The 22,451-nt window shown below is 38.2% G+C and overlaps 1 protein-coding gene across 1 annotated transcript in view; it reads left to right on the top strand.

Moving 5' to 3' along the window:
* tusc3 (tumor suppressor candidate 3) overlaps window positions 1-22,451 on the top strand; it is a 97,048-nt gene that overhangs the window by 13,214 nt on the left and 61,383 nt on the right. The window contains exon 2 of the mRNA XM_049472222.1: window positions 17,554-17,723. Coding sequence (XP_049328179.1) covers window positions 17,554-17,723 — 170 coding nt within the window. The remainder of the gene's footprint in view (window positions 1-17,553; window positions 17,724-22,451) is intronic.

The raw sequence follows: 22,451 nt of genomic DNA, 5'->3' as shown, positions 1-22,451 counted from the left end.
TCTCCAGTTCAGCTCATTACCATTTCTGCCTAAATTAAGCACTGGTTTAGCCCCAGTTCAGCCCTGGTTCAGTCCCAGGTCTGCTCCAGATCATTACCATTTCTGCCTAAATTCAGTACTGGTTTAACCCCAGTTCAGCCCTGGTTCAGCCCCAGGTCTAACCGTTACAGCTACAGATCATAACCATTTCTACCTAAATTCAGTACTGGGTTAGTACCATTTCAGTACCGGGTAATCCCCCGTCCTATCCTGTTTCAGCAGCAAGTCTGCTGCAGATTATTACCGGTTCATAGCCTGGTTTGGAATAAGTTTAGCCCTGGTTTAGCTCTAGGTCTGCTCCAGATCAGCACCGCAGTTCTACTGCTGTTCTTCTGCAGAACAGCATCAGTTTAGCCCAAGTACAGCTCCAGGTCTACCCTGTTTCAGTACTGGTTCAGTACCTCTTTAGCCACAGTTCGCCCCATGTTCAGCATCAGGTCTTGTCCTGTTCACAACCAGTTCTACCCCAGACCAGTGCCAGTTCTATCCTGGTTTACAACTCATTCTACCTTGGTTCAGTACTGGTTTAGTCCCAGTTGGATCCTGTTTCAGCAGCAAGTCTTCTTCAGGTGATTTACCTGTTCAGAACCAGGTCTGCTCCAGATCAGCACCAGTTCTACCACGGTTCAGCACCAGTTCAGCCCTGTTCCAACAACAGTTCAAACTCAGCCTGGTTCTGCCGTAGTCCACTTCCTGTTCTGCAGAATTCATGTATAGTTATCATTAAGCTTCAGTATAAAGCAGTGAGAATTCCTTCACACAGCTTCACTCATTAACTTCCCACCAGGCAGATTGAAATGACTCACGTTGAAGAGTGTGTGTGTGTGCGTGTGTGTGTGTTTATGAAAAGGGGAGTTAGTTGGAGAGACTCTGTTAGTGTTAAAGTAATTGATGGAAAGCCTGAAGCTATGTTCTGAATGAGACTGAGAGAGAGAGAGAGGGAAGTGTAGAGAGACAAGGAGAGAGAGAACAGACAGCAAAAGAAGATTAACCCTTTAACTTCTATTCAGCTGTGTTGTAGATCACATTTACAGAGTCACTGTAACATATTTAATAGGTGTTAACCTGAACCCAACACGATTGTGCCAGAGATATGTTGGGCTAGAAAAATCAGCGTGTTTTTAAGGGCTGCAACTTATGATAATGATCATTTTAGTAGTCAACAAATCAGATGACCTTTTTTTTTTTAGTGAGTGAAATATGGAATTTAAATACCCTTTAAGATGGTTAAATATGAAATTATGATATTTAGTGACTAAATATGTAATCTGTTGTGTTTGACAACATTTGAAGACCCGAAGCAGGTTGAGTGTGAACTTGGTTTGATCCCATTCCCTTTCTCATGTTACTGTATTTTTTGAACTATAAGGTAGGGGTGGGCGATATGGCTTTAAAATAATATCACGATATTTCAGGGTATTTTTGCGATAACGATATACTTGGCGATTTAGGAAAACAAAAAAATAATTAATTAATTTCAGGAATATAGTATAAAAGTATAACAGTATAATCATAATGTGGCAAAATAAATAATATAGCATAAAATAATATAATGCAGCAAATAATATTGCAGAATATTTAGTGCATGCATATAAACTGCAAACTAAAACAATCATACAATAAATATGGCTTTGGATTTTTAATATCACAATATTTCTGTGTTACGATATATTGTATACGATATAATATTGCCCACCCCTACTATAAGATGCACTTAAAATCCTTTAATTTTCCCAAAAATTCGTCAGTGCCCCTTATAATCCGGTGCACCTTATGTATGAAGGAGAAACATGGTGACCCCTGTTCCTAACAAGTGCCGCTCAAAATGCGCCTTATAATCCGTTGTGTCCTGTGTATGAAAATAGACCAGAAAATAGACGTTTATTGATAGTAGGGGTGGGTGATATGGCCCTAAAATAATATCACGATATTTCATGGTATTTTCACAGTAGCGATATTTTTGGCGATATGACAAAACACTTAAGGAAAAAAAACATATTTAAAGAAAACACTACTGCAACAAAATGAGATATGAAAAATTAAATGTTATTATTGCATATATGATATGATATGGGACACCCATAACTAAGGTATTAAAAAAATAAAGAATTTTATTAGATTTGTAATAGAAGTCAATGATCCAGAATGTTGTGATACTAATACTACACTTCAAATATCTCCATGTATCCAGGATTAAAGTAAAACAAATGATACTGGACAGATATAAGAACAGTGTGAATGATTCTTTTGCTAGAAACAGTAAAAAAAAAACAGTACCCTGATGTGATTATTATTAGGGGTGAGTGATATGGAACAATATTTCAGGGTATAATATCGTTCCAGATATTCAAAAATGTTGCCGATATTATCGGGTACGATATGATATGGCACACCCCTAATTGATAGTGCACCTTATAGTCCAAATAAAATAACTAAACTAACTTTTTCTCTTTGATGAGGACCTTTTAAAGGTTTAGGAGAGAAAGGGTAGCAAGAGAATAGAGAGACAGATGGAGAAAACAATGATTAAGAGTGGATGGAGAGAGAGAGAAAAATAATGATAGAAAGGTGAAGAGATGGACTGAGTGAGAACCTTTTATTGTCCTTTTCTTCTTCATCTCTCTACCTCTAATTGCACATGATTTATTTATTTATTTATTTATTTTTTGCTTTAAAGGGGTAACTTAGCCGCACAGTGCTAACATGGCTAAATATAGGCTAATGATACCATATCACTGATGGATGGATGGATGGATGGATAGATGGATGTGTTGAATTGTCATCAGACTGACCACAGCTTTCTCCTTCTCATCCGAGTGGAGCAAAAGGGGGAGAGACGAGTGGAACGAGGGATGGAGGGAGGAGAGAGGCACCAAATGGAGGTCCTGCCCTTCTGTGGGGTGGGATAAAGGCATTCTGGATTGTTTCCTTTAACCTCTGACCTGTGAGCAAGAGGGAGCGAAAGAGGGAGCGAGAGAGAGGGAGAGAAAGAAATCACTGGGATTTGATCTGTGGTCACTTTGCCACAGAGTATTTTTCTCTCATCTGTTACTGCTCTCCTCCCTCATTGTGTGTGTGTGTGTGTGTGTGTGTGTGTGTGCTGTAGATGAGTCATGCATGCACGTGTGTGTTATCTTTTTTTTTTAAGCTCTCTCTTTAGAACCAGTTTTCAGTGGATATGACCAATGTTGATTTTTTTTTGCCACCGACAATAATTATTGTACTGTGTAATTTAAGGTCATTGTCTTGTTGCATGGCCCACGAATGGTTACATTTAAGTCCATGAACAGATGCTTTCACTCTCTTCAGGCATTCTTGGAATCAGATGAAATTTAATATAATATATAGTATAAATGTAGTGATGATACAGTACTAGTCAAAAGTTAATACAAATCTCTTCTCTTTTAATGTATTTCTTTTCTTTTTATTCTTAGGTTTTACATTGTAAATTTACTATTGAAGATTAGATTAAAGCTATACAGGAACACAAGTGAAATTACTTTGTATATACTTTTTTATACTTATACTATACTTTATAATTTATCTTTGAGGACAGATCTGCACACTCTTGGTATTTTAATCTCAGTGCCTTTATGAGTCCCCTGGAACAGATGTGTCTAACCTTTTTTTCTTAGGTGCACCCAATTTTTGGGTCCATGCACGTACAACATGAATGTGAACGATCAAATAGTAGTTTATGCGTCTTTTTTTGCCTTTACTCATTAGCATTAGCGCTTATGTGCTTCTCTCTGGTACCCACACTCTGTCTCTTGGTGCAGCTGTGCAGCTATAGCTGCAAAAAAACAGCAAAAGCAAACCACCTGGCTTTTTTTTACCTGTTTTCTTTCCACTCCAGCAAAAGATGCTCAACATATGAGCTGCTAACTCATTCATTTAACCTTTATAAAGCTACGAGTCTCTCGTCTCTCTAATATGAGTTTTTTTTGTTGTTTGTGAAGAAGGAGACATATATACACGTATCAGTGTGAGGTGCATGTGAGGCAGCTTTTCAGGGACAGATTTTTTTTCTTAAAAATCCTCTACATGATCAGTAAAGATGCTATGCTAATATATATTTACTCCATGTTCTGAACAACCGATGATTATTCAGTGTCAGAAACCACATAACTGAGTCTGTTAGAGATTAGTCATCATCTCCACACAGATTTGGGTCCAGTTTTGGAGCAGTTAGCAGTAAGTCAATGCTAATCGTTTGGTGTATACGCTTCTATTGCTTGGCTACGGCAGCCTAGTAGCTCCAGTGCATCTGTTTGCTGGCTTGTACACACCAGGGCCTCCTTCTGCTGAATATTTATAAGGCCCAGTTTAACTGCTGCCTCCCATAAATCACATAAATCAGAGGCGCGGTGACGCCGACGACACGTAGGGGTGCGCTTCGGTGTGCCTGAATTTGTGTATGAATTTGCATGAGATTCTGTCGGAGAGTAATTATAGATAGATAGAGAGCGAGAGGCGAAGTAGGTTGGAAATGCAGGCGCTAAAGGAATGTAAATCAATGGAGAGATTAATGAAAAAGTGGGAGAGATTGAAGTGAGAGACTAATTATCCCATTGTGCCTCGCCATTGCCAGCAAAGCAGCAAAGTGGAGGAAGAGAGAGAGGGAGAGAGAGAATGTGAGGGAGAGAGACAGATGGTGAGAGATAGCGAGGCGGACAGACAGAATATTGCACTACAATGGCGCAATCCTGCACTGTACTGTCATTCCTAGCTGTACTGGTCTAATAATAACACTCAAGCAGATGGGATGGGTGGTCTAATGGCTGTGCCCCAGTATGAATCTTCAGGAAAGTTGTACGATTGCTGATTCATAGGAATTAGCGTGAGCCAACTAATGCGAAAAGTTGCGAATGGTTAAAAGTTTGGGCTAAAGGAAGTTTTCCCCGAGTTTTGCCTTTTGGATTGATGAAGTTTTGACTGGGCTTTGACTTGACTTTAGCAGGAATGGTATGGCTAGAAGTTGCCTGAGTTGAGTTGTAAGGGAAGTTAAAGCTAATCTGTATCGCTAGGTTTCGTTGGGTTTCAGTATATATATATATATATATATATATAATATATATATTCCTGTTACTTTCACTCCTGTTACTCAAAAAATAAGTAACAGAAGTGAGTTACAGTAACTGACTGTTTTTCAAATGAAAGATACAAGGATAGTAACATTAGCTTAGCTAACTTAGCCACATATGATTTGAGTGGCACTTCTGAGGTACATGTTCTATTAGAATAGTAATAAAACTGCTAAAGTTTGTTTATGACTAGAATTACATTTCTTGAGAATTTTTTAATTTTTTTTTAGAATTTTATCGTTGGATAAAATTGTACTGCTAAGGTAGCTGGTTAGAAAAACGTGAGTGCAATAGCACTGCTGACGTAAATTTGTGAGTAGAGTAGCACTGCTGAGGTAGGTGTAGTGTGTTGTTGTTACGTCTACTGCTCTTAAAAATGTTTGAGTAACTTTTTTTGATAGTTTGATTAGTGCAGGAATTTTGCTAGAGTGGACTTCTGGAGGAAGCATTAGCTAATCTGTATTGCAAATGTCGAATTGTATGAAAATATATCTCTGTGGACAATTTGGGAGCTAGGCTTGGAGGAAATTAGCAGCTAATTGGTTTTGATAGAGTGGGGTTTTAGTGGGGTGGCACATTGGCGCCACAGGCAGTGCATCTGCCACACAGCTCCAGAGGCCTAGGACTGTAGGTTCAATCCCTGTCACTGTCTGAGAGAAGCCTGGTGTGTTCTTGTTACGTTCACACGGGCCTCCTTTGGGCCCTCTGAGTTTTTCCTGCCTATCAAAAATTCAGGAAAATACAGAAAACTGGCCAAAAAGTGAATTGACCGTGGTGAATTACAGGGAGTGTGGGAGAGAGCCAGCAGTAGCTTTATGACCGTAAACTCCCTTAAATGAAACAAAATGAACTGTTCGGCATTGCTTATCAAAATAGACTGTCTGGGAAATGTACCATTAGAATCTCACTGCTGAGCTACGATTATGAATAGGATTGCACTACTGAGGTAATGTTATAATTCTAATAGCACTTCTGAGGCAATTTATAGTTAGAATTGTAATACTGAGATAAATTAATGATTAGAATTGTACTACCAAGTTAAATCTATGATCATAATAGCAATTCTGATGTTAATGAATAGAATTGTACTACTAAGGTACATTAATGATTTAGAATATTACTACTGAGTTACATTTGTGAGGAGAATAGCAGTACTGAGGTAATTCTAGGATTTTAGAAGTGCACTACTAAAGTTTAGTATAGTTAGGATAGCAGTACTAAGGTAAATTAATAATGAGAATTGCACTATTTAGTTAAATTAATGCTTAGAATTGTACTGAGGTACTGAGGTAATCTTTTGATTAGAATTGTACTACTACATAGTTAATTCTATGATTATAGTAGCTAATGAATAGAATTTAAATGTACTACTAAGGTAAATGTATGATTTAGAATCTTACAGTACAATTCTAATCTGATGTAACTTAGTAGTAAGTTAAATCTGCGATTAGGATGGTATATAATTCTATAATTTTAGAATTGCACTGATTACTGAGGTAATTGTTTGATTTAGAATATCACTGCTGAGGTAAATGTAAGATTAGGATAGCAGTACTGAGGTAAATTAATGATTGGAATTGAAATACTGAGGTACTTTTATGATTAGCATAGCACTGTTAGGGTAAATATATGATTACTACCTCACTACTGAGGTAAAGCCGTGATTAGAAATGCAATATTGAAGTAAATTAATGTTTAGAATTGTGTTACTAAGTTAAGTCCATGATTATAATTTCACTGCTAAGGTAAATGTACGATTAGAATCTCACTGCTGAGGTAAATGTATGATTAGAATCTCACTGCTGAGGTAAATGTTTGATTAGGATAGCAGTACTGAGGTAAATTAATGATTGGAATTGGACTACTAAGTTAAATCTATGATTGGAATAGAAATACTGAGGTACTTTTATGATTAGCATAGCACTGTTGAGGTAAATGTATGATTAGAATCTCACTACTGAGGTAAATCCGTGATTAGAAATGCAATATTTAGATAAATTAATGCTGAGAATTGTACTACTGAGTTAAATCCATGATTAGAATTTCACTGCTAAGGTAAATGTACGATTAAAATCTCACTGCTGAGGTAACTTTGATTAGTATCTCACTACTGAGGTAAATGTATGATTAGGATAGCAGTGCTGAGGTAAATTAATGATTGGAATTGCACTACTAAGTTAAATCTATGATTGGAATAGAAATACTGAGGTACTTTTATGATTAGCATAGCACTGTTGAGGTAAATGTATGATTAGAATCTCACTACTGAGGTAAATCCGTGATTAGAAATGCAATATTTAGATAAATTAATGTTTAGAATTGTACTACTGAGTTAAATCCGTGATTAGAATTTCACTGCTAAGGTAAATGTATGGTTAGAATCTTACTACTGAGGTGAATTAATGATTAGAATTGTACTACAAAGTTAAATCTATGATTTATTGAGAATAGCAATACTGTGGTACGTTTCTGATTACAATTGCACTGCTGAGGTGCATTTATGATTAGAATAGAACTTGTAACAGTTAATGAATTCTTAATGGGTTGAGCTGGGTTGTAAGGAACTATAGTGACTTATTTTACACTGTTAATATATTTTGATCTGGATTTCAGATTGAAATAGGTATTTATTGTGTTTTTTAATAAAAAATATGTCTTTCTCTCATCGGCTCCGCCTGTTTGTCCCACATTCAGTGGTCCTGAACCGGCAGAGCCCTGGCACAACCTGTTAGCCCTGTGTAATGCAGCTGCTAGCCTGCTCCTGCTGCTGACATGTCAGTCTGAATCTTCCCCGGGTCAGTTCCCGTGTCACTGTGCAGTCCGGACGCTCCGAGTTTACTAATGATGTGAATCTACTGCCCGTATCCAGGCCTGGATGGCTGCAGCACTGGGGCAGCATTGTTTAATGTCCTGCCGGCTCTAATGAACCTAATTCAGCTCATGATGGGCCTCGAGGAGCGCCTGAAGCTGCGGTCACACTGGACGTTTTAGTAGTTTGCGCCACCAAATGGCCAAGACTGGGACTGGACTGGAATCCTGACCATTAAAATGTTGTATTTTCGGCTTGCGTGCTTGACGTTAATGGTTAAAACACAAAGTGAACATAATTATATATCAGCTCATTTTATACTGGTAGGAAAATTGTCAAAATAACCATACTTTTTTCTGAGTTTGGTCTAGGGTGGAAGCTTCTTTCCAGAGTAGCAATCCCGGATCTGTGTGGAAGCTTGGATGATTGGTTAATTTTGTAACATGACGCCTCAACTTCTCCCATTATTGCCCTTTCCATCAGTTAACAGTACTTGGAGAAGCTTCATGGTGGAACATCACGTGCCAAAAGCATTGTTGCTCGACGTTCGAGTATTTTAATCCAATAAAAAATATAGTAAAAAGCATCCACCAGCTGAAACTTTTATAAAGCTACACACAGAAAAGAGACATTTAGGATTGAGCAAAAAGGTTCTTGTGTGTGAAAATAAACTAGCATTAATAAGCTCCTCCCCTAAACGAAGCAAGAATCGGCCCTGGAGTATTGAAGAGGAGTTACAGCTCTGTAAAGTAACTTTAGGTTTAAATCGGATCTCCGGTTGATTCTGTGTTTTACCAAGACCTTAGATAAACGCTAGGGAAGTATGGTTTGACAAGGCACAACCTGCTGTGTGAACCTAGCCTTAGAAATCTGTTTTTTCCTATGGCGTCTTTTCAAGGATCTCTTGTAGCACCTTTGATTTTCCTCGGGATGGAATTTTCCTTTCTTAGCAAGGTGTTCTATTTACCTCTCTGTTTATTCATGCCGCTTCATTTGTATTCTCGCACTGTACTCGCACTTTGTTAAGTCAGAACTCCATTAAAACTCGAGCTCTGTCTCCTAAATTACTTACAAATCCTCCAGCGCGGTGTGTAACGTAGGCATGTGCGATGTATGAAAGCCGAAGACTGATCCGGCGCTAATGAACGTCTTGTGTTTTCTTGGCTTAACGAGCGCCTGTGAAAAATTACGCTCTCCAGCACGAACAGCAGAAGCGACGGAGTGCAGCCTCGTGCCATTTCTCATATTAGAAAATTACCCTGGCGTTCAGGGCGGTGAACATGCTTAAAAATAAATAAATGCAATTATTCACGCCCCCCCCATCCCTCCCTTCCTAAAAAAACAAAACCCCAAAAAAACGAAGAGTACGAGCAGGATGGAGCGAGGCCTCCTGTAGGTAGTATCTGCGCCGCTTTTGGATTTCCCACTGTTCTGCCCTAATTATCACGCGACTTCAAAGTGTTTAGAGCCGCTTTATTTATTTATTTCCCGGTGCTATTAATTACCTAGATGGCAGAAAGGGGACATGCAGTTTGCGTTCCTCCGTCTCTGCATGCGAGCTTTGGCAGTCCAGCAAAAATAAATGAGTAAATAAATCATAAAAATAAAAAACACGACTATGTTATAAACAGTGGAGATGAATGTTTCACTGGGTTAGATCCATCATGCTACCTTCTGATTTCCTTTTCCCAGCAAAACGTGCCCTTCAGCAGAGTTGCACCTTTCTCTACACTCTTCTGTTTATTTGGCCCTTATTGTGTTGTTGATGTACCATGCGATGCTCTTGGACACTCGTCAATCCTGGTACCTGAGGTCCCTGGATGTTTTCCTGACGACCCATCTTTCCAGACAACCCAACTGGGAATAATCAAGTCCCGGTCTGGATTGAGAATACCTTCGAGAACCATCTTGAGGCATTTTATTTTTTTATAACTACATGGGATGTATGTAGCCCAGTGCATTGAGTATTGGAGCACTAACCAAATACCCCTCTTGAGAGTACAGCACTCAACCGAGTCCAGGGAGTATTAGAACACACTGACCAAGTAACATTTTCGAGAGTCCTAACCAGATAACCAGATAACCCTCTTGAGAGTACAACACTCAGCCCAGTGCAGTGAAAATAAGACCACTAACCGGATAACCCTCTCGAGAGTATAACTTTTTTTTATTATTTGAGGAATAGAATTGGCTACATTTGTGTTGGATTCATGGCTGTTGAATCATGTACATCTTGTACATGTCTTTACAGTTTGTAATGCCGTCCTCCTTCATTTAGTTAATAAAAGGCACACAGTGCCATCTGGTGTACTGGAATAGCCACTGCATTGGACTAAACTGATATGAGATCAGTGTTGAAATCCTTATTTTTTTTGGCTGGTCTGTTTTTGTGGATTCCTTGTTTCACAATGTTCCATAGGGGCTTAGGAATGGAGGAAAGCCATCCTTTACGTTATCTGTTGACTGCCCCGAGCTACAGCAACCCATCCGGAGAGAAGATGAGCGCTTCCATATGGATCCAGTGACATGTACAAGGAGCTTTATCTCTACACAACGTCCAGCTTTAAGAGGAATGCTTTCATTCGCCTGCAGAATCCCACCCTCCCACTTGAGAGAAAGACAGGAACATACACATTCATACACTATCATTGTTTCCTCTGGACGAAGATGAGCACTGTCTTGTTCAGTATTGACGACAACCTGGAGGCGAGCTGTCAACATACAGACCCATCACTTCACCTACACAAAGCACACAATGAAAGAGAGAAGAAGAAAGAACAGAAAGGATTAAAGGTGATAGAAGAAAGCATATATGAAGGATTAGGCCTGGACAATAATTCGATATCGGTATTTATCGCGATAAGAAATGTTTCAATAACGGTGATATCATTTTTGTGGTATATCGATATGTATTATTTACAGAATCTGTCACGGACAGGCGTCAGCTCGCCGCACACCTGAACACAATCAGCCTCCGTAGCTGGACTATCTCTGTGCGTGATGATGCAATCACATAGGCACGTAGCCAGATAGGCTAGGCTAGATTTGGCTAGGCTAGGCTAGGCTCGGGTCCGCTACGCATCTAAAATGCCTCGCGCTGGAGCCAAACGGAGCCGGGACGAGCGGATCCAAGGCTAAGGTAGGCTCGGTTCGCATCTGAAATGCTCCGCGCTGGAGTGGAACGGAGCGGAACCAAGCCGAGCCTAGCCTAGCCTAGCCTCGGGTCCGCTCGGTCCGCCCACGGGTCCGCTCGGTCAGCGGTCAGTCGCGGGTCCTCTCGGTCAGCCGCGGGTCCTCTTGGCTCCCAGCACGGGACATTTTTGATGCAAAATGAATGCCCCTGCCGCTTCCACAAGTGATCAATTGAAGGAGGGAGGTCTAATTCAGTGGTGAGGATTTGGTTCAACTCTCGAAGGTCTGCTAAACTTCAGTTTGCTGCAAATTGTGCCGGAGAGTGGAGCAGGTTAGCAGCGGTAACGTTAAAACATCTAATCTGTTCCACCACCTCAATCAGTTTCACTACATACAATATTTTCCTTATACTGGTTGAATCACTTTTATAGCGTATGTTGTAAGTTATTTAAGTTATTTAAAGTTTATGAATCCTTTAGGTTTGTTTATTTGACGGGGATATCATGTTCCTTTTATGTTTATAAAGAGTTGTATTTTGGCTGAAGCACTTTTGTAGCTTATATTGTAACTAAGTTATTTATAGTTGATAAAGCCTATAGGTTTGTTTATTTGACGGGAAAATCTTGTTGCTTTTATGTATATAAAGGCTTCTTTTATTCTTTATCCTAGTTGGAACACTTTTGTTTTGATCTGTTAAATTTGTTTACAAAAGAATAAGAAGCTCTGCTTCTGTCCTAATTTAAAGTTATTTTTATTGGTAATAGTTATATAGGCTTATGTTTGACAGGGATGTCATGTTTTTATTTTGCTATATGCAAATAAAATTGAGCATTGATTTATCTTGACTATTTTTTATTTCTTAAGTATTATAATGTTTTCGTGAAAGGAGGTTTCAAAGACTTAAATTAAATTTTCAGACAGTAGTAGGTACATATTTCCATTGCAGGGATTCTTCGCAGTTTTCTGTGGCCTTCTAAGTATTTATATCGATATCGAAATTATATCGTATCGACCCAAATTAAGGAATATATCGTGATATGAATTTTGGCCATATCGTCCAGCACTATGAAGGATTGATATCTAGAGTGAGCTATAGAAAGAAAGGAAGACAGAGTGAGGAAAGAAAGAAGAAAAATGAGGAAAGAAACAGGACAAGGTGTTGGTGTTAAAGACGCATTCAGGGTGGAGGGATACGTGTATGTGGGGGGTATTGTTTGTTAAAAGTAGGTCCCTGTTTTGCGTGTTAATTGGCTGGTTTGCAAAGCAGAACTGTGATTTTAATAATAATAATAATAATAATAATAATAATAATAATAATAATAATTATATGATATTTTGTTTATGATGATATGATATTTTGTTTTGTTAACATATCGGTTAGATTACTGACAAACTCTGACAAAGATATATGAGTATCAGAAAACAAACCCCTCTTGAGGGTACATCCGAGTCCATTGAGTATCAGAATACTAACCAAATACCCCTCTTGAGAGGACGTCTAACAGCCGAGTACTGTGAGTTTCAAAGCTCCAACCTGATTCCCCTCCTAAGAGTCCATTACTCAGCCTAGTGCGGTAAAAAAAAAATCAGAACACTAACCAGATACCCCTTTCAAGAGAACAGCATTTGATTTTTATTTTTTATTTATTTATTTTTTTTAATAAAATAGTTATATTCGTGTTTATATTTCTGATACTCACTGGACTCGACTGAGTGATGTACTCTTAAGAGGGGAATCTGGTTAGTGTTATACATGAGATCTTGTGAACGCATTGATTAGGTTACTGACAAACTCCTCCGATACTCTGCAGTAATCAGATTAAGAAGTGCACTAATTACAATTACAATTATTTGACTATTCAAGCAACCATGTAAAACAGAATACTTTAAAATCTAATACTTTAATTAGATTACGATATAAAAAGAGCTTGATTTTAGCTCGATAATGTTATTTTCTCAGTTTTTGCATATGCTTAAAATGAGTATTTTATGATTTTACAGTTTTTGCATGCAAGAAAACAGATCTGGTAGATAAATTTTACAAAGCGCCGCTGAAACTGAAGGATCTTATTGGCTGCTTAGTGGTAATTAAAAGAAAGCAACAAGGAAAGGAGTAGTAGAGACAGAAAGAGAACAAGATAGAGAAAAAGGCCCTGAGATAGTTGCTGAAAGATTTTAGGTAAGAGTTCTCATGTGAGGAACATGTTGACCCAGTAAAGGTCACTAAATTCCTGCCCATCGCAAGATGTTCTCTTCACCAAATTACACAACCGGTCCCTTTGTTCCCCCCGTAGAGGTATTTAACTGGACGACATATTCCAACTCTGCACCCTAGATCTGAATTTATGCTTCCAGTTGGATCTGTAGATATTCTATAATGGGTTCAGTCCAAAACATGCTATGGTGTTACCAGGATCGGCTTATATATCGGTATTTAGGGATTCTCAGAATCGAAAATAAATACTATATAAAGCTAAACTACTTGCCTTTTATGCTGTACTATCTGTGTATCAGTTTAGGGGTAATGAGGCCACTTCCCCATGAAGCTTGTAAGTTTTACACATTGTACAGTAGCTCTGACTGAGTTTGAGTCTCATAAGAAAAGGCTGCAATGAGTAGTGGATATTTTTGATAGATTATAATCGATTATACACATTTCTCTAAATGTCTGTGTCGAAGAATCGTTAATTTGTAACAGTTCCACCCTACGCAAAGTCCTTGGGGGACAGAAACACTTTAGGATAGGGTAATGGTAATGGGCTCAGTTCACACAGTTTATACTCAACTTGTTCTGTGTCTTCAAAAGTGCCCAAACACAGTAAATTATATATTTACTCTTGACTCTTGACAGGGGTATCTGGTTAGTGTGTTGTGAATCCCACTGCACTGGGTAAAAAAATGCACTCTAAATATCAGTGTTTTTAAATTTTAAACATCATCTTGCCTTTTAACAGGCCTTTGTCCATGTTCAGCTGTTTATTTCATTGAAATAATCGTTGACTAAGAATAATAAAAATCATTAGTTGGCTACCAAAATAATTAATTTCTTGTACAGATTTCTTGTACTGCTTTTGGGTAGTGTACCTCTTGGTGAGAGATTGTGGACTTCCAGGCATGACTTTATATTTCACTTGAAGACATTTTATCCCCAGTCATCAGCCATAGATTATGTATTTACTCTTGACTCTTGACAGGGGTATCTGGTTACTGTGTTGTGAATCTCACGTTACTGGTCAGAAGGATGTACTCTGCCATTTAAAATGTAGAGGTTACACTACTTTTGGGTAGTGTACCTCTTGGTAAAAGATTGTGGACTTTATCCACAGTCACAATAGATTATGTATTCACTCTTGACAGGGGTATCTGGTTACTGTGTTGTGAATCTCACTGTACTGGTCAGAAGGATGTACTCTAAATATCTTGTCTTTTTTAACAGGGCTTTAAATCTCATATTCAGCTGTTTCTTTTATTTAAAGTGTGATGGAGGGCATGGCAGAAATAATGCCATGTTCATGTATTGCAGTGTAAGTCAGTAACGTATTTATGGCAACAGGCCTATGTAACCATATCTGAATTAAATTTGGATCAATATTAAAAATGTAATTTAAGAGCATAGATTTTAATAAAGTAATCTGAGAGCGAGTGTAAAAAGTCAAAGAGAATTTGAGAGACTTTTGGAAAGACTTTTTTTATTTTTTGCAGAGTTGCCAACAAAACCCCCCTCTCTCCTCCTTCAACACCCCCCCCCCCTTTGTTCTGTTGCTGCGGCGACCGCATCATTAACAGCACTTTGATTGACAGCTCTGCTGATGGCTCTGTGATTAGGACGGTCTGAGCGAAATGCTCTTTTTTCTTCTTTTTCTTTTCTTTTTTTTTTTTTTTTTTTTAACCCTCAGAGGAGAGTGACGGGCGTGTGCCGGAGACAGAATGACTAATGACATCCAGCAAGCAAAGGAACTTGAGGAAAAACAGAACAAGTGTGTGTGTGTGTGTGTGTGTGTGTGTCCCTTTCGTGTAAGCGCATACCATACATGACACCCAAGCGTCCTGGCGCGTGTGTTGGTACGTGTTTTGATGCTCTGGGGTTCAGCAAGGTCACATTTTTTATTTTGTGCTTCGTTTTCCTTTATAAATGTTAATGTGGCTGAACAAGGATGACCTTTTGACCTGTAGCATATGCTAAAGCTAATCTAAGCACCATCTGGGTCTGATGTAACAGTTGGGATTGTAAAAGAAGGCCCATGTGCCATTTGTTTCTTGTACAGGTCCGATATGATTTGCCACAGTTTTGCCACAAGAGGGAATACAATTGCTTCTACCACTGCCTTATAGGAAGTAGAGGTTGCACTACTTTGGGTAGTGTACCTCTTGGTGAGAGACATTTTTCCCCAGTCGACTTTTCAGTAGGCGGCACATCATTGAACCAATAGAAGCAGGATGTACAACCACAGTTGTCTTCAGGTTATTGTTTGTGATTCTGTGATGGTCAGGTTTGGTCAGGAGTATGGGTGCCTAATGATGATGCCTCAATACTACCTTTGCTGTGGCGCAACAGTCAGTCACCCCTAGTCTAGTAGTGATACGAGTGACATCAAAATATCATCGATATAAGCTGGAAATCTATTTGGTCACATCTGTTCCTTCTCATAGCAGAGATTCCAACTGGCATTTTTCAGCAGGATAATGGTCGCCCACACACAGCAACACTTTCCCCTCTTTCTTCTCTTTCTTGGCCTACCTGGTCACCAGCTTCATTGACAATTGGGCATCTCCTTTAAGGGACCAACTGGGATGCCAGCTTCAGTATCCTTTCATTATATTACTGTAATCACTTGAATGTTATATCATTACGTTCACATACATAAAGTGTCATTACATCACAACAACTCCTTTATCTCCTGACGGCAACTTGGGTCTGACGATTTTGGTGTTTAAAATGGCTTTTTCTATTACTGTGTCTTTACAAATGATATATGTATCAGACAAGACTTTCCACACTGCTCCTCTTCAGCAGCAAATTGCTCTGGTCTAGGGAAACCATGTTTGAGCCAAGTTTGAGCCAAGTTTGAGCCAAGACTATGGCAAGTGATCTGGTCTGGTGCTGGGAAACAAAGTTTGAGCCAAGTTTGAGCCAAGTTTGAGCCAAGTTTGAGCCAAGTTTGAGCCAAGACTATGGCAAGTGATCTGGTCTGGTGCTGGGAAACCAAACTGAGCCAAGTTTGAGCCAAGTTTGAGCCAAGTTTGAGCCAAGTTTGAGCCAAGTTTGAGCCAAGACTAGGGCAATTGATCTGATCTAGTGCTGGAAAACCAAGTTGAACCAAGTTAAACTTTTATCAGTATTTAATTGAAGTATGTAGTGAGGAGGTCTATGTATGTTAAACACAGTAAATGGAACTCTTTCCCAACTCAACCCAAACCCCCCCCTTGGGATGTTTTGGGGTCTAAAAAGGTTTTTTCCCGTTACTGTGTTTTTAAGAATGATATATGTATCACTCAAGACTTTCCACACTGCTCCACTTCAGCATAAAACTGCACTTATATATTGTAATAATAATAGTCAGGGCAGGGTGATGACGATTGGAAGCAACGACGTTACTGCTTTATGCGAGACCTCACGTCCCGCTCCACAAATGATCCTCGATGTAAAACAGATGGTTGGAGTTTGTTCTTTTCGTTCTGCTGTCCAATAGCGACAACGATTGTTTGTTGTCACGGCAATTAAAAGACAAGAAGAGCGACAAAGGGAACGCTGGCATCCGTGCGAATGCATGATGCGAATGCAGCCCGATTGTGCGTTTCAAAGAGAACGCAAATGAAACACCTGGAGCGTGAAGCCTTCAGCTGCTGGAGTGGTCTGGACAGTGTTCTCACAGTGAATTATAGAATAATGAACTAATGCGTTCTGGTTCCCCGCAGCTATTTATTGCCTTATTTATGAGCATGTCTGCGATAATGACGGAGAACGTTGATCACTGTTGAGGCCTCGACACTGACCTGTTCTTCTGTAGTCAACACAGGCTTTTTTTTGGGTTTTGCTTTGTCTTATACTGTTTTAGTCAAGATTAAGGATGTTTTTAAACTTGTAAGGCGGAACAAGTTTGATTTGTCAGGGTTTCCTGCAAAAAAATTGGTTGGTAAAGGAGTTTGTAGTCAAGGTGGGAGTGATTTGTTTGTTAAAGATTTGTTTTTTTTACACTGTATACTTTTGGTCCGGGAAGTTTCGGTTTCACACTGCAGCCAAGTACTCTAAAGGTACATCCTGCCTTCATCAACGTGGAATTGTTTGGTTTGTTAAAGGGCATGTGTTTAATGTCAAATTCATATCAATTTCCTGTTTATTTGGCAATAAAGAAGGTTTTAATTGATACAAGAACTTTCTAAAGTGGTGAGAATTGCTGGGACTTTATAAAACCATGAAAATGGCAATAGGAACATTCTGGAACACTGAGACTCTGTTGGTATAATGAAGATCTCTCTGTCTCTCTGTAGAACATGCTGGTGGAGAAGGTAGAGCAAATGATGGAGTGGAGTTCCCGCCGCTCCGTGATCCGGATGAACGGAGATAAATTCCGGCGTTTTGTGAAAGCACCGCCCCGGAATTACTCTGTCATCGTCATGTTCACCGCGCTACAGCCGCAGAGACAGTGCTCTGTCTGCAGGTACAACACACACACACACTTTTTAAAGTAGGAAATCTGTCTTATTTCTAGCTTTATTCGTATTTTGCACGTGCCCAGTGTGAGAAATATCCCTTCAAAATACGGGAACGTAACTTTTACCCTATAATCTGCAGATACAAAATAGCCCCTCATTATCAGGAGCTGTGATGTATCCTCTCAGAATCAGGGGATGTAAAATTACTGGGATAATCAGTGGCTGCAGAATATTCCCTCAGTATAATCAGGGTGTTGAGGAGAAAACAATCCCAGTAGAGTCTGGGGAAGCATTATATCCCTTCCAAAGTGGCGTCAGAGGATGCAGAATAGATAGAGTTGTATAAAGAGAGTTGTATAAATGCTAAATACTCGCGCAGAATCAGGGGGTGCAAAAGACTCCCTCGGAATTAAGGTGTGCAAAATACCTCTTCTGAATCAAGGGGATGCCAAATACCCTCTTTAAATCAGGAGGTAACAAATACCTCCTATAAATTCCTCCTCCACATACCCTTTTTGAAATAGCCCCTTAAAATTGGGTTGTGCAAAATACCCTTCCAAATCAAGTGGTGCATAATAACTCCTCTGAATTAGGAGATGCCACATACCCTCTTTTAATCAGGGTGTGGAAAATACCCCCTTGGAATTGGGTTTGTGCAAAGTACCCCCTCTGAATCAGGGGATGCCACATACCCTCTTTAAATCAGGGTTTCAAAAAAAACATTGAAATTGAGGTGTGCAAAGTACCCCCTCTGAATCAGAGGTGCAAAATGCTGCCTCTTATTTAGGGCATGCCACCTCCCCTCTTTAAATCAGGATGTGAAAATATCCACTTGAAATTGGAGTGTCTTAAATACCATTCTAAATCAAAGGGGTGCAAAATACCCCCTCTGAATTAAGGCGATGCCACATACCCTCTTTGAAATACCCCATTGAATCAAGGGGTGTGCGAAACCCTTCTAAATCGAGGGGTGACAAATGCCCTCCTTGAATCAGGGTGAAAAATCACCCTATTGAATCAGGGGGTGCAAAATTCCCATCTCAGAATTTGAGCGTGCAAAATACCTCTCTGAATCAGGTTGTGTAAATATCCCCTCAGAATTGAAGGAACGCACAATAACCCATGGAATCAGGGGGTGCAGAAACCCCCCCTTTGTAATAATGGGGTTCAAAACCCCCTCTGAATCAGGGTTTTAATACTACCTCCACAGAATCAGTGTAGGAAATGATATATCTCTAGATTCAGGGGGTGCAAAAATCCCCTTGGAATTTTTTTTAAACTACCCCTTTAGAATCAGGAGATGCAGATTAACCCCTTAACATGAGGGGGTAAGAAACATATACTTGGAATGAAGGGGGTGCGGATTAGCCCCCCAGAATCAGGGGATGCGCAGCTTCCTCATGTTGATTTTTTTTTATTATTCTGTATTCATTCTGCCCAGTGATGCATGCATTTATTCAGCACATACATATACACACACACACACACACACACACACACACACACACACACATTGCTTCTTCTCTTCCATAAGATTTTCCTTTTATGTAAATCTTATCCTGCTCACACACACACTTACAGATACACACACACACACTCACACACATCTGTGAGTACCAGTATCACACACACTCGCGCTCTGCCATGTATGAAGAGGAGTGAGAAAGCAGAAACACGCCAGTTTAAAAGGAAAGCGAGACATGGTTTAAATGTGAATTTTTAATATCTGTATAATATGTGGGGTGAATGGGAATGTAGTTCACTTTTAACTTTTAGGAGTTTTCTGTTTTGAAGCGAAACTGATAGTGGATGTAATTAAATGTAATTAACATTTTAAAAAGGAAACAGATTTTTTTACTTTATGAAGTGGATACATTTCTATCAATAAATTTGCTCAAATTTAACAAGTTATTCGTTTTCAAATATTTTCTATTTTTCCTATTAATTTTTTGGGTTTTTTTCTATTTATTAGTTGTATTGTAGGAGTGAGGTTTTTTTTTTTTTTTTTTTTTACTTTGGACTTGAAAGAATACACCAAAATGTAAATGATGACTATTTCTATTATTTTCCAAATAATTTTTCAAAGTTGAAACTTCATTTTTAAAGAAAGTTAATTTTTTTTTCTGTGTTAAAACGTGTTTTCTGTTATGGGAGTGAATTTTTGAGTGAGTTAAAAGTCTTGCTTTAGAAAAAAATAAACTAAACTAAATTGTAAATTTCATTTAAATGAAACTTTACTAGAAAAAAAGTAAAGTTTAGAAAAAAAATTCTATTATTTTCCAAATACTTTTTCAAAGTTGAAACTTAATTTTTAAAGTAAGTTTTTTTATTGTTCTGTGTTAAAACTTGTTTTCTGTTATGTGAGTGAATTTTTGAGTGAATTTAAATTCTTGCTTTAAAAAAAAACTAACTTAAAACTAAATTGTAAATTTAATTTAGATGAAACTTTACTAGAAAATTGTCGCTTTTATCGTTAACAAATTCCCTCTTTTATTAATTTAATCTCCAAAATGTGCATTACATATTTTAGTAATTTCTTTGTTTCTTTTGTGTGTATATATATATATATATATATATATATATATATAGACAGAGAGAGAGAGAGAGAGAGAGAGAGAGAGAGAGGAGTGCATTTTGTGTTTTGTTACGGACTGTACTATTTGTAAAAATTAGTACAGTAGAGTGTAGTTGTACCAGTAGTACCGGTATGATAAGTCTATCTGTTTATTGTACAATAGATCTAGTGTATAGGCTACTAGTTATACAATGGCGTGAAAAAGAAATTCGAAAACAGATTTAAAACTGGTCATTGATCATCTATTAGTCTGGAAAAGGTTATTAAGTCATTATTCACAGATAAAAAAAAAACATGGAATACTGGTGAACCTTCCCAGGAGTGACCGGCCGACCAAAATTACTCCAAAAGGGCATGAAAAACTCATCCAGGAGGTCCCAAAACAACCCAGAACAACATTTAAAGAACTGCAGGTCTCACTTACAGCCTCAGTTAAGTTCAGTATTAATGATTCAATATGAGCGAGATATGCCACTGTAATTAACTACCAAATAACCCCAAAAACTCAATAAATAAGATTCCCTTCTACGCACAGGCAGCACTGTGGAGCGATGTGGTTTTCAGTTCTTGACTCCAAGTTTCTACGTCAGTATAGTTAGATCTCTGAAGCCCACAGTGTGAGTCAGTTTGCCCGTCTGGGTTGTAAGGCTGCCAAGAAATGTAATTACATCAATTTACAAGCTGTATTTCATCGTCCTCTCCCTCACTATTATAGACTCATGTTGGCATGACAAGTATCAGTTAACTTGTCAAAGCATTTCATCCAAATTACAGTATTGGAGTTGTGGGATGTGTTGCTGCTTTGCTGTAAAGTTCTGTAAGGTTCTAGAATGAGAAAACTAAATGATAAAGAGAATCAAAACACAAACTTAATACTTAGAAATATATAGAATACTCGCATTGCTGTGTAACAAACACTTAATATTACTAGTGCTACTGTATAATACACAAAACAATGAAACTAATAGAGTAGGGCTGGACATTTAATATCATTCAATATCAACATACATCAATCACAATTATTTGTACAGGGTTAATTTTAAACTAATGAGGGAACTCATGAAACTAATGTGGAATTCTTGAAATTCTGATGCCAGATTCTTATGTGGAAAAGTATAAAACATCTTAAATGGTCAGAACCAGAATACCAGTACCAGTAGATTAAAACCAGTAAAGAACAGAGATCATACACAGACAGGTGAACAGACACTAAACACTGTAAATATAAGACGTGTTGGCAATACTTTGCAAAGATGATGACAAACAGGAGGAGTATAAATAGTAGAATACATAGACTTGACTAACAACAGGTGAGTATGATCTAAAAGTCAGATATCTGGCAACATGCGAGTCTTCTTTGATTGACTGAAGGTGAACATGTGACAGAAGGTTCTTGAGAAAGTGGATTGTGGGTAATGGAGTCTCTCGAGTCAGCAGGGACAGATGTGGGGCCTGAAAGAGCGATGGCAGTTGTTTTGTCTAGCCTCAAATATATTAATAGTTTTGGTACCTTAAGGAGCAGCTTTCTCTCAGATAAAGTTAATAATATATCTTTATTAAAGAAAAAAACTTCTCATTCTCAGGGACCGAAAAAGTCTTAACGTCTTAGTTTTCATGTTTAACTGTTACAGTAGGATAGAGTTCAGTTTGTTAAGGCTCTAATTGTTCTATTATTTTGTACATGACTGTTCCTGTATTTTTTTATTATTTATTTAGTTATGTTGCACATTGCTGTTTTAATAGTGCACACTGCTGCTGCTACCAAAAAAGCCACTAGATGGCATTACATATATATCTTAATTAAATTATTTAAATTTGACCATTAGTGCCTAATGTGGTGTATTACAGATCACTTGTATCACTTTGCATCACTTATATCAAGCCCACCTTTTGAAATAAGATATTTTAAATTTGATGAATCAAACCAATGACTGACCATAGACTAATCTAAAACTGGCATAGGCCTCTCTGCTGTAAAAAAAAAAAAAAAAAAAAAAAGAGAATCGAATCAAATCAAAATAATAACGGTTATAGATTTTCAGAAGTTTTAATATGTAATAATAGATACGTTTTTCTTTTTTCTTCTCGCTCAATCGTTCTCATATTCTTTATTAAGGAACCAGTAAAGAGGGATCTGAACTGTATTTGGACCAGTCTG

Source organism: Astyanax mexicanus, chromosome 25 (assembly GCF_023375975.1).
Source record: "Astyanax mexicanus isolate ESR-SI-001 chromosome 25, AstMex3_surface, whole genome shotgun sequence".
NCBI classification, from domain to species: domain Eukaryota; kingdom Metazoa; phylum Chordata; class Actinopteri; order Characiformes; family Acestrorhamphidae; genus Astyanax; species Astyanax mexicanus.
This window is presented reverse-complemented; position numbering and strand designations above follow the sequence as displayed.